The sequence below is a fragment of the Manis pentadactyla genome, chromosome 10 (assembly GCF_030020395.1).
Source record: "Manis pentadactyla isolate mManPen7 chromosome 10, mManPen7.hap1, whole genome shotgun sequence".
Classification (NCBI taxonomy): domain Eukaryota; kingdom Metazoa; phylum Chordata; class Mammalia; order Pholidota; family Manidae; genus Manis; species Manis pentadactyla.
Window position 1 is genome coordinate 76,841,676 of NC_080028.1, and position 23,379 is coordinate 76,865,054.

The window sequence follows — 23,379 nt, forward strand, 5'->3', positions numbered from 1 at the left end:
TCAGCCACTACAAAAAGTAAGGCTAATAGCTCTCACTGTAAATACTTCCAGATTATCATTAACGGCTTTTTAAAAGCAGTTAAAAATCAGTCCTTGAGTAAAAGGAATTAAATGATCTGGGTTTTACCCCCCTTTTTGCCTCTTTTTGTAATAGGAGTAATTTCTGAAAAATATTAATTCCCTGTTAGTTAAATCCTATATTCCCACTGCTTTATTTTATATGTCTGACTTATTTTGCTGTGACAGTTGTCTGTCTCTCATTTGCTCCCTTCTCCCCATCTGTTTATCTATGCAGTCTTTTTCCAATAATTATCAATCCAACATTCAAAATAAAAGTAGGGCTGAAAAGGGGGGAAAAAATTCTAATGTGAACAACCAGCCAAAAAATTTCTCTTGTTTTAAGTAGGGCATTTAAAGTTTACAAAACAAGAAAAACTAAATAACTAAATAAAAATGTAGTACCTTAAAAAGTAAAATTCTCTATTATGTTCACACATTCTGATATTGGGTTCCTCGGCTGCATTTTCTAAAAGATAAGGCCTTTTCAGAAAGGAGGGTCTTAATGATCTGAATGGTGTTACTGTTTTGAGAATAAGGTTTGTGAGACCTGTGAGACCCAAGGAATTCTTTGGATATCACATTGGAGACGGGCTCTGGAGGCTTTACCATTTGTAAAAGACAACTGGTAAGTCTGCACATATTTCTGTAAGTATAGCAAACCTGTACATGGAATGCACAAAAATTGGATGTTCTCAAGAAGGCTCCTGTGATCACAGATTTGCAAACTACTGCCTGACTTTTGATACAGGTTGATTCTTCTTGCTCTTTTCAACTTGGGCATAGTCTTCCAGCCAAAATGCGTCTGAGATCGAGGAGGCTGAGGATGAGGAGGAGCTTTCATTGTCTTGCTTCATCATAGTCCAGCAAGGAGCAGGGGCTCTCACTTCTTTGTTGTGATCTCTATGAACCATCACACCACAGTTAATGTCTTTTCCCACACTAAGAGTGTGGTTCTTCTTTCTGTATCCATGCCATTCTTTGGAGATAGACATTGGTCTCCTTGCAGGTTGATGCCCAGTGGACTGTGGATATTTATAATACGTAAGTTTTTTTTCTAAAATTACATCTTCATTTTCATGGCTGCTTGTGAAAGAGTCTTCTTTTGCCAGTTCAGTTTTCTTTGTTGTGCTGAAATGAAGAGAATAGTGAATGAAATGGATTCTTAATGCCTGAACTTTGATTTTTCCCTAACAAGATGTCTTACAGCCTGCTCATAAAAGATAGGATACAATTTAGCTTTAACACTACCTTTCTTTGTTGTTGAAATTGTTCATTTTAGGAGCCTAAGTGTAAATCAAATTCTACCTTAAATTACTGCACATTATTTTTAAAAGCTTTGCACATACTTAAACCAGACTACTGCCCAGAAGACTAGCAGGCCTTAAAGGGTGGGTTAATTTCACTCCACCCTGGCCACCACCTCTGTAGAACTCTGTTCTCATGGGCCACATGGTCAGCAATAACAATATTACTGATCTCCAAAGAAGTCAGGAAATAGTGAGCCTCACAGATATTCAACATTGTTAGTCACTGGTAAATCTTTGAGTCTTGTTATTTTCTTCTGAGCTTCTTTCTTTGCCTCTCTTTTGAGTTTACAGATGTGGATGTCTACCGAGATGTTCCTCACTATTCCACCTCTGATGCCATCCAAAAAATTTAAAAGATTTTGTTTTTTGTGACTTGCCCTAACTGCTCTTTTGATTGTTGAAACTTGGGTGATCCTGTCTGCTAGCAACTACAGGCCTCATATAGGCCTGCCTAGAGAACCTGAGCTTGCTATTACTTTCCTGAACAAATACTGTCTGTCACCTACTCCCCTTCATCCTAGTGCTGTTGCCCAGCAGATCACAAGCTCTTTGTGATTATGAATCTCTGGTACATTCTTTCCTGCTCAAAGGAAATAGGAAATCACTTTCTTCCTACCCCTCCTAACGTCTCAATTATTACTGCTATCACTAATACCCTTGGAGGTGTTCCTGTTTTATTTGCCCCCAAGAATTTGAACAATTTTTCCTAAGTTTATCCCTTCTGATAATATCCAAATAGTATTGCTTCATTTTTACAGAGAGCCACTGGCTTAAATTGTGTGATTTTCTTTGGTTCTTGATTTAGGGCTATGCAATGAGATTATCGGAAGATCTCAGAACTAGAACAGTTTGCCTTCAGACATGCCTAGGGCTTCCTGAGTAGCACATGAGTGGAAAAAAAACTCAAGTTCCCTTGGTTTTCAGATTTCAAAGGGTATCCTCTGTAACTGTGTATTAGGTAACTATAAAGGATGGGGTATGACCAGATTCCTTTTAAACTGGCATTAGGTGATAAAGCCACAAGCCAGGGTTGGCTGTAAACAGTTTTTTATGCGATTAGGCCTACCCAGAGTATTATATGGAATATTCTCCATTGTGCACACAGTTCCATTTGCTCCTGAAAAAGGTCATACCAGGTCTGTGAAAGAAGCCTTTCCCTTCTTCTGCCCCTTTCCACATAAGTTACTAAAACACCTTAGATTTAAGCACTGTGCTTAATTAAGAAAGAGATTCACAGTGTATTCAATACTGTTCTGAAGTCTGTGGATTTTAGCCTCATACTTGAGTTGTGCTATTCTGTGTCTGGCTCTTGTTTGCTTTTGAACAGTCAATCTGCCATCCTTAGACTTTAATATTCTGAATCTCAAACTCTGTAATTAAAATGCTGAGAGTATTTTAGTAGTTGTTTGATAAGTGAATGGTAAGATCTCAGGCTGAAGAGCTGTGCTCCCCAATTCAGGGCCCACCAGCTATGTGTGGCTGCTAAATTTAAACTGATTAAGCTTGAATAAAATTTAAAATTCCTCAGTTTGCAAATCCTCACATATTAAGTGCTTAATAGCCACATGTGGCTAGTGGCTACAACATGGGACACACAGATACAGAATACTTAAACACCATCACAGAAAGTTCTTATTGTGCATTGCCGCTCTAGAGATAGACCTGTGTCACTTAGCCTATGACCTCTGGCAAATTTACACACCTCTCTGGGCTTCAGTTTTCTCCTCTGTAAAATCAGAATAAAAAGAATTGGCATGAGGATTAAATGGTATGATGCTTGTACAGCAGCACCCATCACCACATAGTAAGCAATGAGTAAGTGTCCACTATTACCATTAATGATTTTTAATTAAATCAGGCTTGGTTTGGTTACTGGGGGAAAATACCTTCCCCAGTCTGTGCCTGATCTGAAGGGGACATTTGCTACCCAACTTTAGTACACTGTCACCATGTGGGAATGCAAGTTCATATTCTGATTTTTCAAATATTCTTCATTTTAAAATTTCTGAAATATACAGAAAAAAAAAAAAAGGTTTAATCTGAAAAAAAATTATAAACACCTTGGTAGCCATGCTCCCAGGTCAAGAAATAGAGTGTTACTGGCACCTGGAAAAGCCCCCATATATCCTCCTTGCTCTTTACAGGTAATGTGCTTTTATGGCTTCTTAAAACAATGCAGGAAATAAGCAAAGCACATGTGTGGGTCATATATCCCTTGGACCACAGGTTGGAATCTGCAGTAATGTCTGTGCAGTATGAGCTGTTTTTTGGTGTTAGTGAAGTCCCTGGTTGTATTTCCTTGCGCCCAGCCCAATAAGCAAAGACACCGAGCTGCAGGAACTAGTGGTCAGGAATCTATCAGAATTAGTAAGGACCACTCTTGCATCAGAGCACGTAGTTTTTGTCACTAAAAGAAAAAGACTGCATGTTCTACAGAACTTGCTCATGTATCTGATCCTCAGAACAGCCCCTGTCTGTGCAGATAAACAAGCTCTCAAAGATTTACATGATTTGCCTGAGCTTCAAAGCTGGACTTCAACTTTCAATCACTAAGTAAACGAGCCCCCAGCCACATGAAAGTCCTGTGGTAGGTTTAACAAAACAAGACAGACTTAGTCACTGTCGTCAAGTGTGTACCTTCTCCCATGGCAGCATAGTTGATTTCAGTTTATGTAATTGAAATTGGGTTAGGTGTTGTGAAGGAGCTACACGGGATGCTGTGAGTGCACATGACAGGAGGAGCTGACAGGGTTTAACACTTCTCTTCGGAAAGCCCCTTGGAAAAAGTTTGACTGTGAGCCTTCAAGGATGAGTAATGACAGGGTCCTAAACATGTTGCCGACAGAAGAGCAAGTGCAAAGGGCCCGAAGCAAAGCGCAGCATAAAGCAAAGGAGCTGAAAGCCAGAGAGAAGGGGAGAACGGTACGAGATGGGGCTGGAGTGGCTTGCAGACAGCAGCCAAACTGGACAGCAAGGGCTTTGCATTTATCCTGAAAACAAAAGGTCTTAAAAGATTTTAAGCAGGAACATGTCTTGATCAGATTTGCATTGTAAAAGGATCATTCTGTGTAGAAAAGGAAGAGAGAGGGTAGGTCCTGAGAGACCAAATGGTGACTGACTGGGGTGATGATTGTGGCCAGAGGGAAGTGGACAAATGTGAGAGGCAGTTGGGAGGTAAAATGACAAGTGATTATTAGCAGGTGCAGGGAGATGGAGAACGCAATCACAACCCCAAAGTTTCTGACTTGCTCAACTAAGCAAACACTTCCCCAGTAAGATATGGCCCTGGAAGATCAGTGGTGAGCTAACTTTTGATTTTAGGCATAATGGATTTGAGTGGTTTGAGATACATGCAAATGGAGATATCAGGTGTTTAAGTGTACAAATTTGGAGATGATACAGTTTGAGAATTTCTAATATATGGATAGTAAATGAAACAGACATCAGTGAGGTGACCTAGGAGATTGAGAGAAGAGAGCAAAAGATTACACCTTGAGGAATTTCAAAATTGAGTAAAAGGAGATCAAGAGGAAATGACCAGAAGGAATAGGAAAATCATGGGAGTGTGGTATATCACAGAGGCCTGGGAAGATGATGTTCCTGTAAGAGGGGGTGGGAGACTGGAAAGCGTCTAATGCTGTTCAAAAACCAAGCAACATAAAGACTGAGAAGAGTCCATAGAAGTTAGCAATATGAAGGTTGTCGGTGACCCTGGGAAGAGGCCTCAGCAAGACATAGACTGAAGTGGAGTGAAGAGTGCCTGGGACACAGCATCTCCTTAGGAAATGGCAACATCTAAGACAACTCGTCCAACAAGTTTAGAGTCAAGGGACAGGACAGTGGAGTTGTGGGGTTTGCTAAGATGGTAGAGGCTTTAAAAGGCTTAGTGAGTGGGAAAGATCCAGAGAAGCTGAGTATGCAGGAGACGTGGGAAATGGGATGCACAGCACACGTTAAGTGCTGACTTTGGGAAAGGGGGCATGTTGCAGGTAGAATTCTTATTGGATGGTTTTTTCTTAACTCCAGGTTCAAGGCTCTTGTCTGTGTCATTTTGCCTCATATCAAGTCCTGCAGATTGTACATTCCAAAAGGATTTAGAAACCCACTGAATTATTGTGGTTTCACTAATCCTTCCAAGATCCAATTGACAATTCTCACATTAAACCAAGACCCTTCACAGACCCTGAGGGATTCTATAGTATAACCCAGATTTCCTAAAATTAATTACTTACCGTGTTACTGGGAATTTGGTCTCAGGGATTAAATCATATATTTCTTGCCATTCTTGGGGTATGTCAATAAAATTTCGGTAAACCTTGATTTGTAGCACTGTTCCTATGGTGATCTGTTGCAAAAGCTTTAAGAGTTCTCGAAGAGTATATCCTAACACATTGGCATGGCCAACACTAATCAGAACATCGCCTGAGAGGGGAAAAAACTGTCAGTGAAGTTAAGATTCATACCATTTCTGATTTTATTGTGAGGTGTTTCATTGTATGAGTTCATACTGTTACTTTATTTTGAACCAAAACCAAGCTTCAGCTTTTATTTAATAAAAATGACCATCTCAATGATGTGAGTTTCCTTTGCATAAGGAAGAATGCATGCAAGATATGTCTTAATAGCAGGGTAATGGTGCATATCACACTTTTATAGCATTCTGAAGACAATGGTGTGATGGAGGCTACAAGCCATTTATAATTTGAACCATTCTTCAGGATTCTAAAAATATGTTTCAAGTAAAATGAATGACTATTACTATTAAAACCACTCAGTGAGTAAATTACCTACTTTCTCTTACCTACCTGACAATTTCCAGTGCCCTCCATAAGAAAGTATACCATATTAAACATCAAACCTTCCATTTTAATTTTCTACCCTTGTGCAGTATTAGTTGAACAAATAATTCTGCACAATTAGCATGCTTTAATTAAGCTTAAGATGGATATACAGAGTATGTTGACTCAAAGGGATGTAACAGCTAGGTCACCTACTTCAGGGCAGTGCTGGACAGGAAGGGAAGGAAGCGTGACCATCAACCATGGAGTGTCTGAGCCCCAAGCAGGCGGGAAGAGAGCCACATCTTGACAGCAAGCCCCTAGACCCCCAAATTGGATGTTAAAAAGACCCATTCACTTGCACCCACCTCCCTACCCCTAGCAGCTAGGGAATGACATGCAAACGATTTAGCCATTGGGCACTCCCACCTGGGTCACTGAATCTGCAGCAGGAGATGCAGAGGAGTGACAGGAGCACCCAGTTTCCAGGGGCAGTTATACATGGTCTTTTGTTCTGTCGTCCCTTTCCAAGCTTGGTTCTCCAGCCTTTCTGGCAATTCTGTCAGACTCAATATTCTAAATGCTGTGCCTTAACAGAAATGTCTTCCGTTGCTTGCAATGAAGAACCCTGACTGCAACAAGGGCTTTCAGCAAGAGAGGAAGGAATACAAAGAAGTTGCTTTTTAAAAACAGACCTTCCTGTACTAACATCCTGCCAGTTGGTAACAGAAACTTTATAGCTAACATCAGATGATGTGACTCCAGTGAAGTCCCAAAAGTTGTGTTTACCTCTCCGTACAGGAAGCTAGGGACCCCTCAATTATCCTCATTGCAAGACAGCTGAAGCTTAACCTCAGAGAAGAGTCGAGATGAAGTACCTTCTCTGATGCCACACCCCACTGCGCTGTAAGGAATTATGCTGATCCCACGGAAGCTGCCAAGGAATGACAAGGACAGATTTCCATAGTGCTAGATCCTATCAGAAACAAAAGTTCCCGGTATTAAAAGAAATGAAGGGGGGCGGAGCCAAGATGGAGGCGTGAGTAGAGCAGCAGAAATCTCCTCCCAAAACTATATATATTTTGAAAATACAACAAATACAACTATTCCTAAAAGAGAGACCAGAAGACACAGGACAATAGCCAGACTACATCTACAACTGTGAGAACCAGGTGCCTCGCAAAGGGGATGCAGCTCTGCCATATAGGAGCAGCAGACTGAGGCCAGCCACGCCCACAACAACCATGGAGCTTAACTCCACAGCGGCTAGGCAAGAATCAGAGGCCCCATCTGCGCGCAGGTGCCCAGCACAAGCTGCTAGAGGTTGCTGTTCTCCCAGGAGAGGAAGGCCACAAACCAGCAAGAAGGGACATTCTCCCAGCCGACACACGCGCCAGCTCTGCACAACTACCTCTATCACCATGAAAAGGCAGAAGAATTTGATACAGACCAAAATCGCAGAGTCAAGCCCAGAGAAGGAGATAGACCTAACCAATCTTCCTGAAAAAGAATTCAAAATAAAGGTCATAACCATGCTGACGGAGCTGCTGAGAAATATGCAAGAGGTAAGGGATGACGTCCGGAGGGAGATTACAGAAATGAAACAATATATGGAAGGATTTATAAGCAGAATGGATAAGATGCAAGAGGCCATTGATGGAATAGAAACCAGAGAACAGGAACGCATAGAAGCTGACGCAGAGAGAGATAAAAGGATCTCTAGGAATGAAACAATATTAAGAGACCTGTGTGACCAATCCAAAAGGAACAATATCTGCATTATAGGGGTACCAGAAGAAGAAGAGAGAGAAAAAGGGATAGAAAGTGTCTTTGAAGAAATAATTGCTGAGAACTTCCCAAAATTGGGGGAGGAAATAATCGATCACACCACGGAAGCACACAGAACTTCCAACAGTAGGGACCCAAGGAGGACAACACCAAGACCCATAATAATTAAAATGGCAAAGATCAAGGACAAGGACAGAGTTTTAAAGGCAGCTAGAAAAAGGAAAAAGGTCACCTACAAGGAAAACTCATCAGGCAAATTATCAGACTTCTCAACAGAAACCCTACAGGCCAGAAGAGAACAGCGTGATATATTTAATGCAATGAAACAGAGGGCCTTGAACCAAGAATACTGTATCCAGCATGATTATCATTTAAATATGAAGGAGGGATTAAACAATTCCCAGACAAGCAAAAGTTGAGGGAATTTGCCTCCCACAAACCACCTCTACAGGGTATTTTAGAGGGACTGCTCTGGATGGGAGCACTCCTAAGACTAAGTAGATGTCACCAGAGAAAATAAAATCACAGCAAAGAAAGCAGACCAACCAAATACTAACTAAAGGCAAAAAATAAAATCAACTACCCACAAAAGCAGTTAAAGGAAACACAAAAGAACACAGAATGAAACAACCAACATATAAAGAATGGAGGAGGAGGAATAAGAAGGGAGAGAAATAAAGAATCACCAGACGGTGTTTATAACAGCTCAATAAGCGAGGTAGGTTAGACAGTAAGATACTAAAGAAGCTAATCTTGAACCTTTGATAACCAAAAATCTAAGGCCTGAAATGGCAATAAGTACATATCTTTCAATAATCACCCTAAATGCAAATGGACTGAATGCACCAATCAAAAGACACAGAATAATGGAATGGATTAAAAAGCAAGACCCATCTATATGCTGCTTACAAGAAACTCACCTCAAACCTAAAGACATGCACAGACTAAAAGTCAAGGGATAGAAAAAGATATTTCATGCAAAAAACAGGGAGAAAAAAGCAGGTGTTGCAATACTAGTATCAGACAAAATAGACCTCAAAACGAAAGTAACGAGACAAAGAAGGACATTACATAATGATAAAGGGCTCAGTACAACAAGAGGATATAACCAGTATAAATGTATATGCACCCAACACAGGAGCACCAGCATATGTGAAACAAATACTAACAGAACTAAAGAAGGAAATAGAATGCAATGCATTCATTTTAGGAGTCTTCAACACGCCACTCACTCCAAAGGACAGATCCACCAGACAGAAAATAAGTAACGACACGGAGGCACTGAACAACACACTAGAACCAATGAACTTAATAGACGTCTATAGAACTGTACATCCAAAAGCAACAGGACACACATTCTTCTCAACTGCACATGGAACATTCTCCAGAATAGACCACATACTAGGCCACAAAAAGAGCCTCAGTAAATTCCAAAAGACTGAAATTCTACCAACCAACTTTTCAGACCACAAAGGCATAAAACTAGAAATAAATTGTACAAAGAAAGCAAAAAGGCTCACAAACACATGGAGGCTCAACAACATGCTCCTAAATAATCAATGGATCAATGACCAAATTAAAATAGAGATCAAGAAATAAATGGAAAAAATGATAACAACAACACAAAGCTCCAACTTCTGTGGGACGCAGTGAAGCAGTCTTAAGAGGAAAGTATACAGCAATCCAGGCATACTTAAAGAAGGAAGAACAATCCCAAATGAATAGTCTAATGTCACAATTATCAAAATTGGAAAAAGAAGAACAAATGAGGCCTAAAGTCAGCAGAAGGAGGGACATAATAAAGATAAAAGAAGAAATAAAATTGAGAAGAATAAAACAATAGAAAAAAATCAATGAAACCAAGAGCTGGTTCTTTGAGAAAATAAATAAAATAGATTAGCCTCTAGCCAAACATATTAAGAGAAAAAGAGAATCAACAAACATCAACAGAATCAGAAACGAGAAAGGAAAAATCACAAAAGACTCCACAGAAATACAAAGAATTATTAGAGACTACTATGAAAACCTATATGCTAACAAGCTGGGAAACCTAGAAGAAATGGACAACTTCCTAGAAAAATACAACCTTCCAAGGCTGACCCAGAAAGAAGCAGAAAATCTAAACAGACCGATTACCAGCCAACAAAATTGAAGTGGTAATCAAAAAACTACCCAAGAACAAAACCCCTGGGCCAGATGGATTTACCTTGGAATTTTATCAGACATACAGAGAAGACATAATACCCATTCTCCTTAAAGTTTTCCAAAAAATAGAAGAGGAGGGAATACTCCCAAACTCATTCTATGCAATATCATCACTCTAATACCAAAATCAGGCAAAGACCCCACCAAAAAAGAAAATTACAGACCAATATCCCTGATGAACATAGATGCAAAAATACTCAACAAAATAATAGCAAACCGAATTCAAAAATATATCAAAAGGATCATACACCATGCCCAAGTGGGATTCATCCCAGGGATGCAAGGATGGTACAATATTTGAAAATCCATCAACGTCATCCACCACATAAACAAAAAGAAGGACAAAAACCACATGATCATATCCATAGATGCTGAAAAAGCATTCGACAAAATTCAACATCCATTCATGATAAAAACTCTCAACAAAATGGGTATAGAGGGCAAGTACCTCAACATAATAAAGGCCATATATGATAAACCCACAGCTAACATCATACTGAACAGCAAGAGGCTGAAAGCTTTTCCTCTGAGATCGGGAACAAAACAGGGATGCCCACTCTCCCCACTGTTATTCAACATAGTACTGGAGGTCCTAGCCGCAGCAATTAGACAAAACAAAGAAATACAAGGAATCCAGATTGGTAAAGAAGAAGTCAAACTGTCACTATTTGCAGAGGACATGACCTTGTACATAGAAACCCTAAAGACTCCACTCCAAAACTACTAGAACTGATAACGGAATACAGCAAAGTTGCAGGATACAAAATTAACACACAGAAATCTGTGGCTTCCCTAAACACTAACAATGAACCAACAGAAAGAGAAGTCAGGAAAACAATTCCCCTCACAATTGCTTTAAAAAGAATAAAATACCTAGGAATAAACCTAACCAAGGAAGTGAAAGACCTATATCCTGAAAACTATAAGACACTCTTAAGAGAAATTAAAGAGGACACTAACAAATGGAAACTCATCCCATGCTCTTGGCTAGGAAGAATTAATATTGTCAGAATGGCCATCCTGCCCAAAGCAATATACAGATTTGATGCAATCCCTATGAAATTACCAACAACATTCTTCAACGAACTGGAACAAATAGTTCAAAAATTCATGTGGATACACCAAAGACCCCGAATAGCCAAAGCAATCCTGAGAAGGAAAAATAAAGTTGGGGGGATCTCACTCCCCAACTTCAAGCTCTACTACAAAGCCACAGTAATCAAGACAATTTGGTACTGGCACAAGAACAGAGCCACAGACCAGTGGAACAGAATAGAGACTCCAGACATTAACCCAAACATATATGGTCAATTAATATACGATAAAGGAGCCATGGAAATACAGTGGGGAAATGACAGTCTCTTCAACAGATGGTGCTGGCAAAACTGGACAGCTACATGTAAGAGAATGAAACTGGATCACTGTCTCACCCCATACACAAAAGTAAATTCTAAATGGATCAAAGACCTGAATGTAAGTCATGAAACCATAAAACTCTTAGAAAAAACATAGGCAAAAGTTTCTTGGACATAAACATGAGCGACTTTTTCATGAACATATCTCCCCGGGCAAGGGAAACAAAAGCAAAAATGAACAAGTGGGACTATATCAAGCTGAAAAGCTTCTGTACAGCAAAGGACACCATCAACAGAACAAAAAGGTACCCTACAGTATGGGAGGATATATTCATAAATGACAGATCCGATAAAGGGTTGACATCCAAAATATATAAAGAGCTCATGCACCTCAACAAAAAGCAAATTATCCAATTAAAAAATGGGCAGAGGAGCTAAGGAGACAGTACTCCTAAGAAGAAATTCAGATGGCCAACAGACACATGAAAAGATGCTCCACATCGCTAGTCATCAGAGAAATGCAAATTAAAACCACAATGAGATATCACCTCACACCAATAAGGATGGCTACCATCCAAAAGACAAACAACAACAAATGTTGGCAAGGTTGTGGAGAAAGTGGAACCCTCCTACACTGCTGGTGGGAACGTAAATTAGTTCAGTCATTGTTGAAAGCAGTATGGAGGTTCCTCAAAATGCTCAAAATAGACATACCATTTGACCCAGGAATTCCACTTCTAGGAATTTACCCTAAGAATGCAGCAGCCCAGTTTGAAAAAGACAGATGCACCCCTATGTTTATCGCAGTACTATTTACAATAGCCAAGAAATGGATGCAACCTAAGTGTCCATCAGTAGATGAATGGATAAAGAAGATGTGGTATTCTTATATATATACACAATGGACTATTATTCAGCCATAAGAAGAAAACATCCTACCATTTGCAACAACATGGATGGAGCTAGAGGGTATTATGCTCAGTGAAATAAGCCAGGTGGAGAAAGACAAGTACCAAATGATTTCACTCATATGTGGAGTATAAGAACAAAGAAAAACTGAAGGAACAAAACAGCAGCAGACTCACAGAACCCAACAATGGACTAACAGTTACCAAAGGGAAAGGGACTGGGGAAGATGGGTGGGAAGGGAGGGATAAGGGCAGGGGAAAAAGAAAGGGGGTATTATGATTAGCATGTATAATGTGGGGGGAGGGCTGTGCAACACAGAGAAGACAAGTAGTGATTCTACAACATCTTCCTAGGCTGATGTTGTAATGGGGTTTGTTGGGGGGACTTGGTGAAGGGGGGACCCTAGTAAACATAATGTTCTTCATGTAATTGTAGATTAATGATAACAAAAAAAAATGTAGAAACTAAAAAAAACAAAAGAGAAATGAATACTGAGAAGGGTGGAGAAAACCTACTTTGGTCTTTAAGAGTAGTAGCTGGGGGTAAAAGCAAGTGTCCAAAACTAAGTCAAGAATGAAATTGAAACAAGCCTTCCCTCAGCCACCTGCAGATTGTGTTGCTGAACAGCTGTTCATTCCACAGAGGTGAAGCACAAATGGCCCCACAACCTCACTGGATGAGTGTGCTTGTCTTATGTTAAAAGGAGTGTTGACAGCTAAAAGCTATGGCTTGGCATTCTGCTTAATTATGTTGTTGAAGGGCAACTTTTATCATGAAGACAGAAAATAAACAGCTTAACTCCATGACCATTCTGGCTGTAAACCAAACGTCATTGTATGAATGTAATTACTTTGACAATAGATATTAACATTACCCTTCATAAAGAAACACCAATTTGGTGTTTATTAATACCAATCTCATTACACTTTTTTTCTGTTTCAGTGGGCAGTAGGAACCACATTATATAAGCTTTGTTTGACTACCTATATATTAAATCAGCTTTGCAGCAGCCAAGACACTACTGAAAAATAGACTTGATATTTTTCCGCCTCTCCTTACTAGTGTGTAAGTTCCATATGCTCCATGTGGTTAGAGACCACATCTGTTTGGCTCACCATTACACCCCAGTGCCTCGCAGGATACCACACATAGCAGGTATGAATGAATATGGCCTGGTAAGAGTCAGAACCCTCCATGACTTGTATTTGCCTTCAAAGCTGTATTAATTTCTTAAGACTGTGGATATTCGAGTGTGTTACAGCATTACTGGTCAAGAGGAACTTAAAGTTTAGCCAGAATAAACTAAATAAATTAGATCAAGATGAAACCCTAATAAGAAACAACAAAGGAGGGAGATTTAAAGCACATAGATGAAGAATAATGGGTCTGGGAGACAATGGGGTAAAAAAAATAGCAGGTTTCTGGGACTATCACCTCTCAAAATCTGGAAATCACTTTTAAAGACTGAACTACAGTCTTTGAAACCTAGACCCTGAAGGAAGTGGCTGACTTGACATGAAGAGATTCGGGACTCTGGACTTCCTCTGTATTGAAATCTCATTTCTAGTGAAAGTTTAAAGGTATGACCTTTCTTTGTAGGCCTGGGTTCAAGTCCCAGCTCTGACCACCCACTGAGCTCTATTTTGAACAACTTACTTCATGTCTCTAAACCTCTATATTTTGTTTTCCTTCCAGGAGTGTTGCAAAGATTAAATTAGATAATAGGGGAAAAGTTTGCACAATGCCTGGGACAAATACTCATTTATGAAACACAGACATAATAAATGTGCCTGTGATATAGTAATTTCTGGATTTAAAAGATGAATTCAAAATTGCTTTGACCTCCAAGAGCCCACTAACAGTAGGCCCACCATGAGATTCTGTTTCATGTGCACAATAGCATACTTCTGTCCCATTCAAGCAAGCGTGCACCCTGGTTATCAACTAACATCTGTCACCTGATCCCAGAAAGCTGAGGAGACAACCAGAAAAGCTCATGGGACCTGTCCTGGAGTTTTTGGGTTTGAAAAGTCCGTGAGTCTCTTTCTGACAGTTTGTTTCCCAGCACCAAGTAATGATAATGTGGAGAAAATGCCTTGGATTTTATTTAAGGTAAGGTAAATTGTTTCATAACAGCATCATTTACCTATTTTCTTTTTTAATCTACTGATTCTAACCTTGGCTGCAATTAGAATCACCTAAGTAGTTTTTAAACCATGAACTGCCCTGTCCTCAACCCCAGATCAGAACCTCTCAGGAGATGGAGCCCTGTCATCTTAGTTTTAAAAGCTCCCCAGGTGACTCTAATAGATAACCAGAGTTTAGCAAACTAGTGGTTTAATCCACTGGGACCCCTGTAGTCTAATCATTTTTATTTTTAAAAAAAAGACAAGTCTAGAGTCTAAGAGCAGCCTAAGAGAAATGATTAGCAATATTCTCATATAATTATAGTATTCAAAGCACTTTAATAAAAATTACCAAATCCTAGCAGCCTCTGACAAAAGTATTATCCCAATTTAGAGATGAGGTGACTGAGGCCTGGAAGGTAAAGTGACTTTGTCCAAGTTCAGAACTACCAGTGGTAGAGCCTGGGCCTGAATTCAGGCCAGCTAACACCAAATGGTTTTTTCTTCTCACTACATTACAAGCCCTTGTGCCTCTCTGAGTGCCTCTCTCTGGTCTCACAGCAGCCCTAGAAAAACATGCCTTGACCTGGATGGAAGATTCTTTCACTCAAAGACAAGAAGCAGGGCAGTATTGATAAAACTTTTGGGCTCTGGAGTCTAAGAGAGGGTTCAAATCCCTGCTTGGTGTGACCAAGGAAAACTTAGTAAATATCTGATTCCTCATCTGTAAGGTGGTTTCATGCAGAACCAACTCAGGGAATGTCAGGAGGGTAAACTGAGATCATGAATCTAAATGTTAATGATGATTAATACTGCCTACAAAAGAAGACATCTTTATTCACAGGGCCATAAACTGAAATCACACTGTGCCTGTGTTTGTATCCCACGTGCTAGGTGGGGGTGAACTTGGACAAGGAACTCAATCACCCTGAGCCTCAGTTTTCTCACCTGTAAAAGGGGAATGATAATAATAGTTCCTACCTAGAAGGTTATTCTAATAATTCAATGAATAAATATGCACAACAATGAGGGTTATATAAGTGATAGCAACTGGATTGCCCACAGGAAGCTTTCAATGTTGTTATCATCATCATGGTTACACTGAAACTAAATAACCAGACTCTCCCTGAGGCAGAGGGGAGGGAGGCCAAGTGTGGGTGGTTGAGAGGCATGGGGAAACCCACAGTCACCTGGCTGGAGTTTTCCATCGCCGGCTGCAGCCCCCTTCTTGATGAGGTGGGTGATCTGGAGATAGGGCCCATGCTGGATGATTATCAGGCCTAGTCCCAGGCTGCCCACAGTGAGATTGGTCTGCTGAGTTTTGCTCAAGTTGTGTACAGAAGGCTTGACCTTAAGGTTGATTTGTCTTTCTAAGAAAAAGAGGGAGATTTCTTTTAGTGCTTCACCTAGACCACAGTCACAGGTTCTAAAAGCAGACCCCTGGGAGAGTTACTTCACCTCTCTATTCCTCAGTTTTGTTATCAGTAAAGTGGGGATAATAAAATGTCCGCCTCGGAGGATTGTTACAAGAATTAAATGAGATAATTCAAGGGCTTTTGCACAGTGCCTAGCACACTGTGAATGCTTAATCAATGTTAATTATTATCCATCCACTCAACAAACACTGAGGCAGGCAGTGTACTAGGAAAACAGCAGTGTTTCTTGCCCTCATGGATCTTCCAGCCTAGTGGAGGAGACAGGTATCAGTCACATAAACATTGGATAGCAAACTGTAACACATTCTGCAAAGGAAAAGTATAGGTTGCTTTGAGGGTGACCAACAGAAAGCCAAGGTTTCCTGTGGGGAAGGCAGGTCAGGCTTCACAGAGGTAAAATTTGAATTGAGGTCCAAAGGCCCAATAGGAAATACATGGGCAAGGGAGGGTGAGAGGCAGCTAATTAGCTCAAGGTTCTGAAGCAGAAAAGAAAGACTGTGGAGGAGAACAGCAAGGGGCAGACAGAGCAAGGCCGGCTGCCGGGCTGCTGAACGGGTTTACCTGACCGGAAAACCTTAGAAGCCACTGAAGCAGGACACAGTACGGTTGGTCTGTACTTAAAAACCCCTCTGGCTGCTGTGTGGAATGTGGACTGTGGGGTCCCCAGTGGAAGTGGAAAATGAAAGAGTTTCTGCAGTCACCCAAGAAGGTTGGCAATGACAGTGGAGACAGATATTTGGGAGGAAAATCTGGGATAGTGGGTAGTGGGAGGGGTTGAGATATGTTTCCTATAGCACTAAATCTCACTAGAAAAGTTTCAGAGACTGAGGAGTAACTCAAAACAAGTTATGTTCCCAAGAGGAAACTTCTGAGGAGAGTTGTGTTCAGTACACATTGAAGCTTCTGAGGAGATTTGTTTTCACACTTTTCCAGCATTTCACACACACACACTACTTAAGGATAAGTGACAAACTGCTACTCGCCAAATCCATGTGACTGTGGTATTTTGGGGCCCACTACTGAGTGGGGCTTCTCCTGCTTCCCACCCCTCCACCCCCACCCCAGCTCAGGCAGATGGCCAGTTTCATGACCCTTCTGTCCAAGCAAGCACCCCTGCCTATCTCCAACCTCACCTGCCCCAAAACCACAGATGCTCCCTGGAAAATAAAGCAACCTAGTATAAAGAAGGTACCATCTTCGGTGATTTTTCAACATTACAGGAGCGATTTGGAGCAGGTCATCCCCTCCTTGAGCTTCTGGTTCTTGAGAGGTTAAAACATGTTTTCATATTTAGAAAACAGAGAAGACATCTTAGGCAGGGTCTGAGTTCCAACCTCAACTTGCATATTAAATGTGCTTATGATATCTATGAATTCCAGTCTCAAAAGACAGCAGGAGTAAGTGAAAAGCCAGACACATAAGATTCCATTTTTATGACGTTCTCTGAAAAGCAGACTGGAGTGTCAGGAGCTGGGGTGGCAGAAGGGATTGGTCGCAAAGGTAATTTGGGGGTGGGTGTCGAACTGTTCTGTGTCTTGACTGTGGTGGTGATTATTTTACTTGGATACGCGTTTGTCAAAACTCAAGAGCTGTACAGTAAAAGGGGGGGGTCTTACTGTATGTAAATTATAGTTTAGTAAACAAATGATGGCAAGAGGCTATCTCCCAGGCCAAGAATGTGACATTCCCATTTTACAGAAGAAGTGAGGAAGGCTTGGTCCCAAGGCACCACCCTCTCCCCGCTCCTCAGTTACCTTTTCCGCGTTTGTAGAAGCCCTCCTCCATAACCCCGGGAGAGCAGGCCGCTCAGGAGCCCCTCCCCATCCTACCCTAACCGAGGCTAGAATCCGTCCAACGCCCAACTGCTGGGAACCCTGGAGGAGACAGCGCACTGCAGGGCTACCACTGAGGGCGCTACCCCGAGGAGGGACGCCAGGGGGCGCTGCGGCGGCGACGCCCGGACTTGAGGCTGCAGCCCTGTGGTCACCGGCAAAGCTTTAGTGGGTCCTGGAAAATGGAGAGTGTCAAAATGTTGGTGGAGAAAAGCAAAGCTTCTGAGGGAACTAGCACAGTGCCGAGCTCACAGTAGGTTCGTCATCCATTCTTGGGAAAATACTGAAATGGAGAGGGTGGAGGAAACAGAGGAGGGTGTCTCAAAAATGTGGTCCACAGAGGAAGGTCACAGCTAGATCACAGAACAGCGCAGACGTCCCTGCTGCTCTCCCAATAATGGCATTTTAAAATACTTAGGCATTTACAGCTCCAACTACTTTGGAACTACACTTTTTCATGGATGTTTTGAATGAGGAAAGGCCAAGGGTGGCCAGAAAAAAATGAGTCACGATTAGGAGAGGAATTAATTCTTCCTTTTTTCCCAAAATAATCCTTCCTCCCTCACACATTCACTTATACAACAAATATTTAATGGAAACCCGCTCTGTGGTTTTTGCTGATGCTGGGGACACAACACTAGATAAGACAAACAAGAGCTCTAGCCTCTTGGAACTTCAATTTTAGAAACAGATGAAGGCAACAGTTTTAGGAAAACAAACATAAGTTCTAGAAGAAACAGAAAACAATGTAATGAGGCAGGTCCTGTTGTTATCCCCACTCTGATAAAACTGAGAGGCTAAGCACCTACATTCATGCCTTCAACAAACAGTAATCAAGCACCTATTAGGAGTCAGGCACTGTGCAAAGATTTCCATGGAAAATCTGGGCAGGCTGCAGCTTATTCTTTTTCTCTGGCTTTACCCAGACAATAAACCAGGGCAGATTTCTGGTTGGATAAATCCCGTGTTGCAGACACTGACAGGGCAGTGAACAGAGTCGGCCTATTCACCACTATTCTCAACCTGAAGGAGTCTCTGGCAGGTGGTTTTTTGTGATAGATCACCTGTTTCCTCTTCTAAACAGTCAGGCAAGGCATCTGCCCAGATCCCAAATTAATTCTGTCATAAAGTGCAGGCTTTCCCCCCATTTTCCTATCAAGGAATGGTGACAGTCTATGGACATAAAGCACATTAGTTGTCAACGTTCTGTGAGGGAGTATATTAGTGCCTGGAACACAGCAGGTCCATCCACCTCCCCTCCATCCCAGGCTGAAAACGCCATAGAGCAGACGCCAAGGGTACCCTGGTTGGTGGAATAGAAGAATATGAACTGTGTCATGGATGCTGGGTCTTGCTACCCAGATCCCCCTTCAAGACTGAAGGACTTACTCCAACCCCTGCACCCCACCCCTACTGCTAGCTGAAGGAAGCTCCTTGCCCAAGGTCACACTGGCAGCTAGTATCCAGTGACTGGTCAATGCAGGGTGAAACACCTGGTTCCCTCAGCCCAGCTCCAACAACTCTGGGCCCCCACCCCACCTTCAGAGCTCCTACAGGGTCCACTAAGCTCCTCCTGTGGCTACACTACAACCCAACGTCTCCCTCTGCCAGCTTGGCTTCCTTCCTTCTCCCCACAGGTGTGGGTCCTAAGAGCACTCCCCAGTAAACTCCCAGCGGTGAAGGGTTTCCTAGAAAACCCAACCTGCAACAGCTAGTGTCAGGAATGGTCTGATGCTAAGGTGGGATTTGGAGCTGGATGACCCACTGCCCAGATAATAAGCCCCATCCCAAGAAGGAGAGTGTAGGTAGCCTTGAGCACAGGGAAGCACTAAGATTGTTCAATTCTTCACCAGTAGTAAAATGGAATGGTTTGGTGCCCACATGATCCATCTGGGTGTCTCCTAGTACTTCTTTGCCCTATTTTCACAGTAAATGGACAAACAGAGCAGCCACAGCCTGAGAAGTACATGGCAACCAGGGGGCTCAGACTCTTCAGGGCTGGAGGTGCAGGCCACCCCACTCCATCAGCTACCTAGACTACCCAAGGTGCTAATAGAAGGTGAGGGAATCTAGGACAGACAGGAGGCAAGAAAGCAATGAGTATGTCAGTTATGCTCCAAGATGAGCCACAGCAGCAGTGGGAGCTGTAGTTTGTCCTACTAACCTTCCTTTTAGAAGTTTCCCATGGGAAAAGATGCCCACCAGAAAAAGTTGGAACAGCCGTACCGCTTTGGAGCTCCCCAGGGTCGGCCAAAGCCTCCTGTGACTGCAGCCAGACCGCTCCCTGTGCTCAGTCCTGCCTCCTTCCCTTCCCTCACAGTTCATCCTGGGAACACTCCCTAATAAACTTGCTGCACACAATCAATGATCTCTTCTCCAAGTCAGATCCACTGGAACCCAATCCATGAGACTAAATGAGATTTGAGCCCAAGGTACAAGCTGCTACTCTCTGGGTTTAGCTCTCTGGTCTTATATAATCCCAGGAACCCCGGGTACACTCTGTGGTGCATCCACCACACTCTCTTGGCCTGCAGGGTAAACTAGACCCCAGGGAGGCACTGTGTTCTTTGTCCTGTCAGGCCAAAGATACTCACTAAAGACAAGAGTGACTGCACAGTCCTCTCCACAGCTTTCCCTGAGGTCCCATCTGGATTCAGCTTCTGCTGGGCCAAGGCCTACCATCCATCACAATAAAGCATGCCATGCTCAGAGCCCTTTAACAGCCACAGAATAGCTATTTATGACTTCAGGCTGCCAGCATAACTTCCTCCTGGGGGCCTTCTGTATTCTTCTGGATACCCAAAGACTTCCTGCCTTAAGCAGTCTAAATAGAAAACGTCCCAGCTGCTTTGTTTAGGAGTGAAAGGATAGAGAGGTTCTATCACTGAAGCAGAGTGCCTGACTATGGGAGCCTGTTAGGTCTAATGGGGGAAAAAGGCCCAGAGAGGTGACGTGACTTTTCCCAAATTCAAGTCAGCAGGGATGAGACTAGAATATGGTTCTGCATTCTTTTTACAACATCACACCACCTCTCTCTAACCACTAGGGTTTTCTTCTACTAAAATCCGGACAGATACAGAGAAGAAGGGACCTAATCTGGTCCTTAGATCCAAGAGACAGTTGGAACTTTAGAACACCAGGTGTGTTGGAAGACAAGGATGAGATGTGGAGCTAAAAACAGGATTAATGGGAAATGGTAAACACAGTATTTGGTCCCTGTCCACCCCTCTCATCCCACTCCTGGTGAGTAAGAACAAAGGAGATAGGTGACTGTTATCATAGCAACGTGCAACCTTAAATCTAGTAAAAAACGTTTAAAAATTTTAAACTCCATACTAGCTGTTTTTATGCTTTAATCTTATATCCAGAACCTTTTGTGGAGGGGCAGAGGCACCAGGCACTGGGAAGTACTGCCTGGATTGAAGGAGAAATTTATACTTGTATTTTTATACATAAGAATCAAGTCACATCATTCCACGTAGCTGGAGCTTGAATAGGCAAACTGCTGCAACATTTCACCCTAGGATTCTCATTAACTGCCCAATAGCGGACATTATTCAGAACTGTGTAGTTGGAGTTTCTTCTATTCTGGACAATAGAAACATTAGACAAGAAGCCAAGAACATGACTCCGTATCACACTTCTTTAGTACTTAAACAAAAGTAAAGACCTCATGCAGTAGTATTATATGCATATCTGAATCCCTGGAATATATAAATCAGCTTGTGCCAATTTCTGTGGCAGAGGAAAAACAAATGGTATCATAATTTTAAAAAAATTCTTCCCCCCAAGATACCAATGTTTTCTCAGGAAAGTTGATAGACTAGTAACCTAATCATCAAATCTACTCTTACCCAGTCTATGTGGCAACCCTGACAACCCTCTGAATTTCTGCAAGGCTGTTGGATTTGGTGGAATTTGAAACTTGCTGAGTTTTGTAGACATAAAGGCGTCCAAAAATATAGACAGATGTCATTCTTCCAGGTCTTTCTAGAGATGACCTAGGTAGCATTTGAGGAGAAAATTAGTGTCTCTTCTATTTTTAGCATGGGGGACTGTCTGAGAAAGAGAAGAGCTTGATCCAAAGTCAGGGTAATAGTGATTTGGTCCATGAGTCATGAAATAATATGAAACCTCCACTAGAGAGCAATATTGTACATAGATAGATCATCTGTATTGCTAACAAATTGTGTCAGTATTTTGTTTTTTCTGTTTATTCATCCAACCTAAGCCTCTCTGCAGGCCCCAACTCAGTAAATAATATAACCAAACACCTGGCTATTCAGACCAAAAATTTAGGAGTTATTTGAGTCTTTTTTTTCCAACCCTTCCCCCATTATCAGCTAGTCGTGCCCTCTGCCTACAGAGAATCCAAATCTGTCCATTTTTCTCCATCTTCAGTATTCTCATTCTTGCTAAAGCTACATGTCTCTCTTCTGGACTGCTTTGCCTGTTAACTGGTATCCCTGCTTTCATTCTTGCCTCTCCTCCCTACCCACCACGCTATTCTTACAGAGAAATCCTGTCACTCTCCTGCTAAAACCCCTCCACTGCCCTCCCCATGCACTTAGAACAAAATTTACTCTTTATCACGGCCCCCAAAGCCTGACATGTGGCCTCAGCCTACCTCTGCGGGTTTTTTCATTGAACTCTCCAGCCAAACAGGCCATATCACAGTTCCTTGAACAGGCCAACCTCTTCCCTGCCCCCTCCCCTGATGCTGTTTGCACTTGCTTTTCCCTGTCTGGAGTGGTCGTGCCCAGATCTTCATAGGTCAGGCCTTTATGATCCTGGCGGTCTCAGTAACCTTCTCCGACCATCCTAAGTATCACCACTCTGCCATCAGACAGACCCCCATGTAATTCATAGATCAACACAGTAAGTGACCTTTACTTTAAAGATAAGTTTTAAACGTATTTCTGTCTTTTCCACACCAGGATATAAGCTTCAAGAAAGCGAGTACCTTGTCTCTCGTGTCACTCCAGTACCTCCAGGACCTACACTGCCTGACCCACAGGTGGCCATAGTTAACCTCCTAAGTGACAGTCCCGGGGCTGACACACGAAAGCGGCAATGATGAAACAAGGTGACGACGGCTGTCGTCCCCCCCCCCCCCCCCCCACCACCACCGAATCCAGTCCCCCTTTGAAAGGCTAAGGGCTGAGGCGCATTTGGTGACCAAAACACGATCCTTAACAACGGTAACATTATTATTATTATTGGCAATACAGCCAAAAGGCGGCGTTGCCTGCCGAAGAGACCGGGAACGGGACAGGGCCCTCAGCCCGGTCGGGCTCGGAACCCGGGCAGCGAGGCGGGCGGCCAAGCAGAGGCGCAGAGCCCGGTGGATACGTTTCGCTCGCTGCGGCCGGGAACTCGGAGCCGGCCCCGCCAGCGCCGCGGCTTCGCTTCCGGGTGAGGGGCGGGACACCCGAGCAGTTCCGGGGCGGGCGGCGGTTCCGGCTGTGCGGGCCGCGCCGCGGCTGCTGGTCCCGGGCGCGCGGAGGGCGCGAGCGGCGCGCGGGGGCCGAGGGGGCGTAAGGCGGCAGCGCGGGGACTCCGGGCCCCGGCGGCGGCCCATGG

The 23,379-nt window shown here is 42.6% G+C and overlaps 1 protein-coding gene across 1 annotated transcript; it reads right to left on the reverse strand.

The window, feature by feature from the left end:
- Positions 1-38: 38 nt before the first annotated feature.
- Positions 39-23,377, reverse strand: PDZD9 (PDZ domain containing 9). Its single transcript, XM_057487975.1, has 5 exons — positions 22,926-23,377; positions 17,719-17,941; positions 15,719-15,968; positions 5,600-5,789; positions 39-1,188 (listed from the first exon to the last, which is right to left on the reverse strand). Exons 1-5 carry the CDS (start codon positions 23,375-23,377, stop codon positions 786-788), a joined length of 1,518 nt encoding a protein of 505 aa, XP_057343958.1. The 3' UTR covers positions 39-785.
- Positions 23,378-23,379: the final 2 nt, after the last annotated feature.